General features: G+C 35.3%; 1 protein-coding gene across 3 annotated transcripts in view; it reads left to right on the top strand.

Moving 5' to 3' along the window:
• The window catches only part of LOC306999698 (B-cell receptor CD22-like), a 78513-nt gene that overhangs the window by 60622 nt on the left and 6933 nt on the right, over positions 1 to 10958 (top strand). For 2 of the 3 annotated variants that reach the window (XR_013797907.1, XM_079614583.1), the window contains exons 1-3: positions 9154 to 9386; positions 10407 to 10484; positions 10561 to 10908. The exons of the other annotated variant lie outside the window; for it this stretch is intronic. Coding sequence is in view for 1 of the 2 variants with exons in the window: in XM_079614583.1 (XP_079470709.1) it covers positions 10427 to 10484; positions 10561 to 10908 (406 nt within the window). In the remaining variant the exon portion in view is untranslated. Of the gene's footprint in view, positions 1 to 9153; positions 9387 to 10406; positions 10485 to 10560; positions 10909 to 10958 lie in introns of those variants that run through there. 3 annotated transcript variants of the gene reach the window in all.

Genomic DNA, 10958 nt, shown 5'->3' with positions numbered 1-10958 from the left:
TTTACTGTCCTACAGCTGCTACAGAGGTCAGATTTGTTTCATTCCTTTTTCTGAACACATAATGTATTGACTACTATCAGAATGGAAGGACCATTTCACCCAGTATAATAAAAAATGTTTCTGAACAGGATTACCAACCCTACCTTTAAGGAGAAATCTGCAGTTCTTGAAAAGCGCATCGCTAACGATGAGGCGCGCCTGAGCTCAGCTGAGTTGCGTATAGCAGAGTTAGAAAGTTATTCACGAAGATGGAATCTCCGTTTGTTCGGTGTACCAGAACCTGATAAAGAAGATGTGCGCCATGAAGCTATTGGCATATGTCAAGCTCTCCTACCTGCAGAGAAGGCCAAACTTCCTAGTCTCATTGACACAGTGCATCGTCTGGGCCAGAAGAAAGGAAAGGAGTTGTCCAATATTGATAAACCCAGAGGAATAATTATTCAGTTCACATCCAGGGTGATTCGCGATTCGGTGTGGAAAGCGGCAAAAAAGTCCGAATACCTGAGGAGTCACGGTCTGCGTTTTGCGGAAGATCTGTCTAAGATGGACAGAACACGACGTCTCCAGCTGTGGCCTGCAGTAAATGAAGCCCGTCTCAAAGGAAAATCTGCTTACTTTGTTGGTGGACGTGCCTTTGTTGCCGGGATCGAAATTAACCCACCATAAGAGATGAGGAAGGTAACCCATTTTTTATTTTTTGGGGGTAAGAAAACAGCCCTACTAAAGTTGGATCATTAAGCGGTTTTGTAGACAGTATTTTAAACTAAAGTGAAGTGAAGACCGTTATGTCTTCAAAGTTTTTTATTTTTAATTTTTTGTTATACCTTTGCCATCGGGACCGGAATTAACCTAATATGATGAACGAGGACATGCAACTCTGCGTACTTTACTGAATGGTTGATTTTTTTTTTTTTTTTTTTTGTTCCTATAAGCCAACATTGGATTTATAGGCCTACACACAGTTGTCATCAAATGGAAACACTGTTTTCATACAAGGTCAGTTTTCGTGGCCATTGGAAATTCGAGTTTTATTTTATTTTTCTCTATAGCCTATACGCGGTGTCTCCTACCAGCTGTTCTTAATCGCACTTATTTTTGTGGATCACTTTTCACTGTCGTTCTGTCATTGTCTAGTTACACTAAATGCCAGGGGGTTAAGACAACATATTAAACGGAAAGCTTTATTTTTATTTGCTAAACAGCATAGGACTGATTTTTGCTTTTTTCAAGAATCTCATTCGATTCCTGATGATGTGCGTTTCTGGAGGACTCAATGGGGTAACGACATCTGGTGTGCGCATGGATCTGAGCGCTCGGCCGGTGTCGTCACTTTAAAGAACAGATTCACCGGGGAGATTTTGCACACACAACGTGACGGTTCTGGACATTATTTGTGCCAAACTCTCAAAATTCATGGTTCTGTATTGCTCATTGTGAATGTTTATGGATATAATTCTAAAAGTGAAAACGATCATTTATTTGAAAATTTAGAAGAGCATATCCTTCAGGAGCTATTGAAATTCCCGGATCTTTCTCTTATCATAGGGGGTGATTTTAATATTGTTATGGACGGCTCTCTCGATTGTTTACCAGCAAGACCATCTTATAGTCAAAATACAAACCTGAAACGTTTTATGGAGAGATTCAATTTGGTTGATATATGGAGGTCTACGTTTCCTGATTCATTGACATATACTTGGAGCAACAAGTCTGGTAATAGGCAATCTCGAATAGATTATTGGTTAGTGTCTGCGAATATACAATCTTCAGGTATCTCTGTTAATTTAATTCCTTCACCACTCAGCGACCATAAAGCTGTTCTTATTTCAATTAATTTCAGCACTTCTCCACATACCATGGGTAGAAACTCATATTGGAAACTTAATAGTTCATTACTACAATATGAACATATTAAAACAAAGGTTAAAAATCTTATTTTATGTCACTGGTATAAAGCACTTTCAGAAAATAAATTCTGCAGTAATTGGGAGCTATTGAAATTTGAGGTAGCTAAGTACTTTCGAAAACAGGGTAGCTTAATGGCAATAGAAAGACGCACTAAAGAGGACAATATTATCTCAAGATTAGCTGTTCTCTCCTCAAAATCATGTCCTAGTGAAGATGAACAAGCGGAGTTAGTCACTCTACAATTGGAGTTGGACAAATTATATAAGAATAAGGCAGAAGGAGCCTTCACTAGGTCACGGAAGCGATGGTTGGAGAAAGGGGAACAAAACTCTGCATATTTTTTTGGTCTAGAGAAATTTCATTCTAAAAATAATACAATTGAACAACTTAAAATAGATGGGGATGTTACAGATGACCAAGTTAAAATATCAAAATTTTGCACAGAATTTTATAGTGGTTTATATTCATCCAAATTCTGTGATCATTCGGCTGATTTATTTCTAAACTCTATTTCTGGAATAAATTGTAAATCTGTCGACCCTGTACAAAAAGAGCTTTGTGATAGCTTAATTACGATTGAGGAAGTCTCAAACGCTATCGCACATATTAAGGTTAACAAATCTCCTGGGGTTGATGGCCTCACGGCTGAATTTTATAAAACCTTTTCTGAACTTACTGCCCCGTTTCTTAAAGAAGTTTATATAGAGAGTATAGAAAATAAATGTCTTCCATCTACTTTAACTCAAGGATTAATTACTTTGATTCCAAAACCAAAAAAAGACCCTTTACTATTAGATAATTGGAGACCAATCTCTCTCTTAAACAATGATTATAAGATCTTTGCCTTAGTCTTTGCCAATAGAATCAAATCAGTTATGGACCCCCTTATAGATGAGGCTCAATCTGGCTTCCTAAAGAAAAGACATATTTCAAATAATATAAGATTAGTCCTAGACGTGTTGGACTATTCACATTTAAGTACTGATGATGGATTTATTCTTTTCTTAGATTTCTATAAAGCCTTCGATACGGTGGAGCATGCTTTTATTTTTAGGTCTTTACAAAAATTTGGCTTTGGAGACTTTTTTTGTAATGCTATACAAACAATGTATAGCAACGCAAACTGTTCTATTAAACTTAAATGTGGTACATCGTCTAGATTTAATTTAAACCGTGGAATAAGGCAAGGTTGTCCCATCTCCCCTTATCTCTTCTTGTTTTGCACTCAGCTTATGAATATTCATATTAAGTCAAGCCAATTAAAAGGTATATCTATTGCTGGTAGGGAAATTATAATATCCCAGTTAGCAGACGATACTGCACTGTTCCTAAAAGATCAACATCAAGTCTCAGCAGCTCTTAAAGCAGTAGATGCCTTTTCTAAAGCTTCAGGCCTTTACTTAAACATTAACAAATGTGAACTGTTATCTGTTAAAGACTGTCAATTACAGCAAATTGCTAATATCCCAGTAAAGGAATCGGTGACATATTTGGGGATTGTCATTTCGAAAGACCAAAAATCTAGATGTAAGATAAATTTTGATCCCATTCTCCGGAAAACTAAAGCAAAGCTAAATCACTGGCTTTTGAGGGATTTATCCCTAAAAGGTAGAGTTTTGTTATGTAAAGCTGAGGGACTGTCAAGATTAGTCTATACTGCGACTTCACTCGCTGTTTCTAAGGAGATGTGTAAAGCTATTGATACTGCCTTATTTAATTTTCTTTGGAGAAACAAAATTCATTATATTAGGAAGTCTATAATAATGAATAATTATGAATCAGGTGGTTTGAACTTCCTTGATTTCAGTACTTTAAATAATATTTTTAAAATAAATTGGATTAGACACTTCATTCTAAATCCAAATTCTCTTTGGAATTTCATACCCAATCTTGTTTTCTCCAGAGTAGGTAGTCTTGATTTTCTATTGATTTGCAATTATAAAATTGAGAAAATCCCTCTAAATTTGTCCTGCTTTCACAAACAAATGTTGCTTGCTTGGTCCCTTTTATATAAGCATAATTTTTCACCCCATAGATATTTAATTTGGAACAATTATAATTTGTTATTTAAAAATAAAACCTTATTTTTTGAAAGATGGTTTTTGGCAGGTATAATAAGAGTAAATCAATTACTAAATCAAGAAGGTATGCTGCTAACTTACTCTGAGTTTCTAGATCTCCATAAATTTCCAGTGACGCCCAGGGAGTTTTCGATTGTCATGGATGCGATCCCCACAGGGGTCTTGGCATTATTCAGAGCTAATAACCAAACCAGTACTCCGCCCCTTTCTTCCTTTAATTTATTTGATACTGAAATTGGGAAAATTTGTTTTGCCCCCGGAGTCGTAAATGTAAATAAAACCATTCGTTCATGGTTTCAAAAAGACATTGTCACCAGGCCAAACTGTACTGTTTACTGGAATAGACTGGCTGAAGGTTTGTTATGGAAGGCCATCTGGACTTTACCAAACAAATATTTATTGGTAAATAAAATAAAGGAAATAAGTTTCAAAATATTACACAGGTACTACCCAGTAAATAATTTTCTTGTTAAATTCAAAAAGGATATTGATCTGAACTGTTCTTTTTGCAATACATTGCCTGAAACTTTGTTTCATCTGTTTTGGCATTGCGCTCATGTAAGAAAATTTTGGAAAGATTTGTCTAGATTTATAATTGACAACATTGACCCCTCTTTTTCTTTGTGTTTAGAAAATATAATATTTGGTTTTTTTAATATCCCCTCAAATAAAAGGAAAGAATACTATATTATAAATCTTATTTTAATATTTGCTAAATTCCATATACATAAATGTAAGTACAGTAAAAACAATCCTTTGTTTTTGGTTCTTGAAAAAGAAATGCAATTATATATCAAAACTATCTTTCATTCCCACAATAAGAAAGCAATTAAAACTATTTTGGTTTGTGAATCCTTTGATATTTTTATATAATGTTTAGCCTTCCCCCCTGGCTGTCTGTTTTTGTTTTTTGTTTTTTCTATTTTGTTTATATTGCAATTCTATCTGTACATTGACTTTGTTTGAAGTGAAATTAATTAAAAAAAAAAAAAAAAAAAAAAAAAAAAAAGGACCAAACTTCATCAGTCCTCTGCTGTTCGTCGAGTTTGGAAACACGCTGTGAGATTATTGGATTTACAAGTAGAAGAACGCGATTTGAAGACAAGAAAGATTTTAAGGTAAGAGATAATTCTGAATTATATTAGTTAGTGTTATTGTTGCATAAACTTCACATTCAGCGGCTCCATCACTTCAGTTTATGTTCTCTGCACGCACTGTGAGTTTGAGTCAGTCACCGCTGTCTGTTTGAAAAGCAAAACACACCAAACATTAGGCTTGATGTTTGAATCTCATTTCATAACCTCATATCGATTGTAAACATTTGAAGTATATGATATGATAATCAATATATTTTTATCTAGTGTGTTACTGAAGTGTTCCTTTTTAACGACTATTGTTATTATGTTTTGCAGCCCTGCATGTATATACAAGGCAAAACAAACCTGGTGTTCATTATATGTGTGTGTGTGTGTGTGTGTGTGTGTGTGTGTGTGTGTGTGTGTGTGTGTGTGTGTGTGTGTGTGTGTGTGTGTGTGTGTGTGTGTTGTAACATTTAAAAAGCAATTTTAACCAGAACAAATCTAAAATGTATTCACAAAATTGTGCAGCCCTTGTTTCTCTTGATATTAGCATGTTCACAGCTTTTTATTTTGTATTTTTAGGGACCAGTCCTGCTGACTTCAACATGAACATGGCAAAGTGAAAAATCAAACACCTGGGAAATGACAGGTATGTACTATGTTTCAGGAATGGCACAAATGTGTGTGACTGGTCTCTAAAGTCTCTGTCTTTAGTTCAGTGTGTTAAATAATGTGTTTTTTTGCCATTTGTTGTGTATCTTTGGATTGTTGCGTTGTAAATAAATCCAAACAATCAAAAAGCCATTCTTTTTTAAATCTCCTCATTCTTTGTGCAAGGTTCCTCATAATGAAAGTGCCTGAGAGCTCATATAGGGCCATTATGGGAGGCTCTTTGTCTTTCTCAGGTGTGAAACACTCAATATTCATGGTGGTTAACGCCTACGCGCATAAAGCTTTCATACACAAGACATGTCTTACAAATTTTAAATCAATATATTGTCTGATCTGAATGAGTAGTCAAGGTGATTTTCACATAGTTTTGGAGCAAATATTTTAGGCTACGTGATACAATTTTCAAAAGTCTTGTGAAGAAATAATCAGTTTGGGTTTCATGACCTTATTTCAGTGATTTTTTTTTTGTTTATTCACAAACCACGCGTAAATGTCATTATCTCAAAACTACAAACTTTTACATACATGCTGCTGACATATTATTGTAGCAGAGTTTGTGCTGAATGCAGTGTTAAGACTTTAGCCATGACAATGTCACAAGTAACAGAAATAAGCACAAATGTCAGAACACCTCCAGGTCCCAGAAAACCCCTCAGACACCAGAGGGTTAAAGAAGCTCATTGTATCTGCATTAAATTGTTACATTGTTTAAATTAATCAATTTAAATTAGCAAACTGTGATTTTGTATGTACATTTCTGAAATAGCCTACATAACTTAGACAGTTTCCTCTGATAACAGATCACTGTAAATTGTAATATGGACTCATTCACTTCACATTCTGTAAAGCTGCTTTGAAATGTGTAGCCTATTGTGAAAAGCGCTAGCCTATACAAATAATTGAATTGAATTATTAATATAATGAATATAATACTAAATTAAATTACACACGCAATCTGGTTGTTGTTCGGAACAACATTTCAATTAACATGTCCTTAACTTACGTTTCAACTTGAAGTTAGTTCGTATTCCCTCTACGACGACGAAAACGAAACACAGACTGGAAGCTGGACTGGAATAGTATAAATGGGTGACAATATTCCCCTCCCCGCTCAAAGCGTCATGTAATCCACCGCTCGAGCTCCACTTCGGGTTTTCAATCTCCCGCTCGGATCGATACTGCCAGCCAGAGAAAATGCGGGAGAAATTACTTTCAAAACACACTTCCTACAAATACGAGTTGATTATTATCATATTTGTGGCATTCGCGGGAGGAGGGAGAGGAGCACAACTATGTAGGACATATTATGAATGGTCAGTTATACAGTGTTGTTATCGTGCAACAGTCGTTATTCAGATTAGACTGCTGAATGTCGCATGTGGCCAATCACAATCAAGTAGGCCTAATTTATTCAGCGACCCATGTATTAATAAAAGACCAGACGAACTGGTCATTTTGAAGCTGAATATACAAAAATTTTCAGTAAGCAGCCTACTTAAAATCCACAACATACTTGACTCATCCTTGTAATGTTCTGTAATTTAGAGATCAAACTGTTTCCAGATTCCAGAGATTTTACTGTATTCTGTAAATAAATTGCCCAATAAAAAATAATAGGCTATTGTAAGAACAGAGCTCTAATTCTAGTGGTGTATTATTTATTATGATAATTGTGTACAAAAAAAGAATACATTTAGTAAACATAGCAAAAATGGAAATATAATATAGTTTTTTATATAAAGTTAAGTAGTTTTATGTGAATCAGTTATTTTGTTCACCATGTCTGTGCACCACCTGCTGGTGACACTTGTTTGCACTTCTTTAATTATTTGACAGACATTTCTTCAGCTAATGAGAGAGTGAATGTGTTCGCATGAGCAGAAGTGTAAAGCGCGGGTGGAGGTGCTGTTCTTGAAGTTAAGAGGATATTATTATTCCAGTATTCCGCCGTCGGTGTATGAATGTATGAGTGAATGGGTGAATGAGAGGCAAATTGTAAAGCGCTTTGGTGGCCATGGGTCTATGAAAGCGCTATATAAATGCAGTCCATTTACCATTTACCATATTCATTTAACACATTTTATGTCCAATTTAACATGTATGCAGTGTAGTAGGCCTTCAGCCTAGTTTATTCCTCCAGGCAACCAGTCCTTGGTTTTCAAGAATTATAAAGTGCTAATGTTGTCGTTCTGTTAAAGGGTAACTGTCGCCAAAATTGAACCTGGGCTCTTTTTGTTAATCTATCTGAGTCAAATATTCGTGTAAAAAGCATAATTAGAATGGAAACTCCACTTTTAAGATTGACTGTATTTTCTTTTTTGGTCAAAATGCCTTTTGAAGGGAGTGCATGGGGCACTACAATGAGAGCATCAAAATCGCTATTTTTAAAACACTAATGCGGCTCGACACAACATGAAACTGTGCTGGAAGTGTCACCAGCGGCTCTACACACGAACTCCAGCATTGACAACATTGTTTGTGTACACAGAGTTTACTAAAAAGAAAGGTTTTGTACGACTCACTTTATCAGTAATTTTTGTCAGTCAAAAGTAGTCGATCTCCTAATGCAACGTGATGAACTGACTCCATATGAGGAAATATCATGAACTTGTAATTCCAATTAAAAGCATGATAACTTAGACACTTAGAATGAATATGGAAACATGCTTTAGGAGCTTTCCATCTTTACTCTCCTCATGTTACGTTGCATTCGGAGATCGACTACTTTTGACTGACAAAATTCCAGCCACCGGAAACACTAACTGATAAAGCGAGTCGTACAAAACCTTTCTTTTTGGTAAACTCTGTGTACACAAACAATGTAGTCAATGCTGGAGTTCATGTGTAGAGCCGCTGGTGACACTTCCAGCACAGTTTCATGTTGTGTCGAGCCGCATTAGTCTTAAGCTATCATTGTAGTGCCCCATTCACTCCCATTCAAAAGGCATTTTGAGCTAAGACGAAAATATGGTCAATCTTAAAAGTGGCGTTTCCATTCTAGTTATGCTTTTACACAAAAGTTTGACTCGGGTAGATTAACAAAAATAGCCTAGGATCAATTTTGGCGACAGTTCCCCTTTGAAACTTTATGGAACAAGAAAAGGTGTCTGTCGCTGTCAAGTCAGGATTTGCATAAAGGTTTAATGCAGTTTGTAGGCCTCTAATCAACTCAAAAAAAGAGGAAGTGAGACTAAAGGTTTTAGTAATGATGAAACTTCCCATCAAACTCAATAAATTAATTTCAAGCATTTGTTTCTCAGCAGAAACGCACTATATGTGAACAATCCTGTCTGTGAAGAAATACAAAAAAGTTTCACTGCATGTGAAAATCACACACGTCTTAAAGAAATGCTTTGTAAATGTGAATAACTTTGCATGTTCTCGACTCTTTTCACTTCCTCTTTCTTTCTCCGTTTGACTAATTCTCGTCCTCTGAAGGATTCTGCTTCATTTGCCCTGTCCATTTATGATGAGGTATTTTCTTATGTTGCAAAAAACTATTCTTTGAATAGTTTTAATCAAAGCTGATTTTGAAGCAGCAAGTATGGGTAAAATGTAAAGAGGAAGATAAAGAGTTTGTCTTCAAGGTTATATCTTATGGTTGTAAACCTCTGATTCACTACATCGTTTCATCGCTGAAAAAACGGTAAGAGAATTTCTCTGTTTGTAGTATATAACGTTACATTTTAAAAGTAAAATAGGAATTATCCTTGTTATCTGCAAACATTTTTTTACAAATGTTCAGATGGTGCAAATAAAATATCAGGTCTGGAGGTTCTTGGATTTTTACTGATTTCTGAGAAGGAAAATCCGTCAGTATTTATCAGTATTTATTATTTGTTGACAATACTGATTAAATATCATTCTCATAAAAACAAATTAACAGTTTGTTTACTAAATTTTGACCTGTACCTCATTGGGTGAAAAAACAAAAACAAAAAAAAAAACATGTTTTGCCCGGGAATATGAACAAAAACGTTATCCCCGGATTCACAGACAAATGCATGCATGTTTGAGCGGTTATAACTGAAGCATCTTGCACTGATAAATATGTCAGTGCCATTGTTTTGTCTCAAGATTAGGGCTGTAAACGATTCATCGAATCCAAAATAAAAGTTTGTGTTTACGTATTATTTGGTATATAAATACACACATGCATGTATATATTTAAAAAAAATGTGTTATTTATATATAAAATAGTTATATTTATATATAATATAAATCATATAAAAATATATATGCAGTATATAAATGCAAATATTTCTCACATATATACATGCATGTGTGTGTATTTATTTATACAAAATACATATACACAATACACACATATACTATTATGTAAACACAAACTTTTATTTTGGATTCGATTTATCGTGTTTAATCGTTTACTGCCCTATTCAAGATGCACACCGGTAATGTTTTTTTTCTAAGGCACGTTTATTAAAGCTACTCAAATGTCTTAATGGAACTAAGGCCTAATCCTGGCATCATCTAAGCCCTGCCTGTGAAACCGGCCTATATTTCATAGAAAAATCTTTTTATGTTTTTATAGACTTATTTAAACTTTTCTGTCATGAAAACTCTCACAATAACCTGAACTTGTTCTTGCCGAATGTCATTCGATTCACCTTCACAGAAGCTAAAATAAGTGGCTGTGTGTTGATAGTGTTGTAGGTTTTCCTGGCGATGTCGGTCAGAGCGGCTCCTCCTCTTCCTCTGATCTTCATGCTGCTCATGATTTCGGGTAAGTCAGACCTATTTCTGCTTTTCAACATCCTCAAGCACTACAGATGCAGTTAATTTGAATAAAATCATTTCAGATGTTTTCAGTGTCGCTGATTGGGGGGGTGTGAGTTACAGTCCTTCACACATCTGTGCACTAAAAGACTCAACAGTGATAATGAGATGCACTTATACATACCCTACTGGATATCAGATCATGACAGTGTTCTGGACCAAATTAATACATGGTGTCGAGCCTTCAGATCTGTCTAATGACCCTGAATACAGTCAGAGGCTTCAGTATCTGGGAGATAAACAGCAGAACTGCACCGTCAGACTGAGTCATGTGACACTGAAGGATTCACGCATGTACTATTTCAGATTCATCACTAATATAACAGAAGGAAGATGGATTGGTGTTCCAGGAGTGACTCTTACTGTCACAGGTGAGTTTGGTGAGGTTTATCTCTTCTTCTGTGCATTATGTAGAATAATA

The sequence above is a fragment of the Phoxinus phoxinus genome (assembly GCF_949152265.1).
Source record: "Phoxinus phoxinus genome assembly, chromosome: 6".
In the NCBI taxonomy this organism is placed as follows: domain Eukaryota; kingdom Metazoa; phylum Chordata; class Actinopteri; order Cypriniformes; family Leuciscidae; genus Phoxinus; species Phoxinus phoxinus.
Note: the sequence above shows the minus strand (reverse complement) of the source record. Positions and strands in the feature narration are given on the sequence as shown.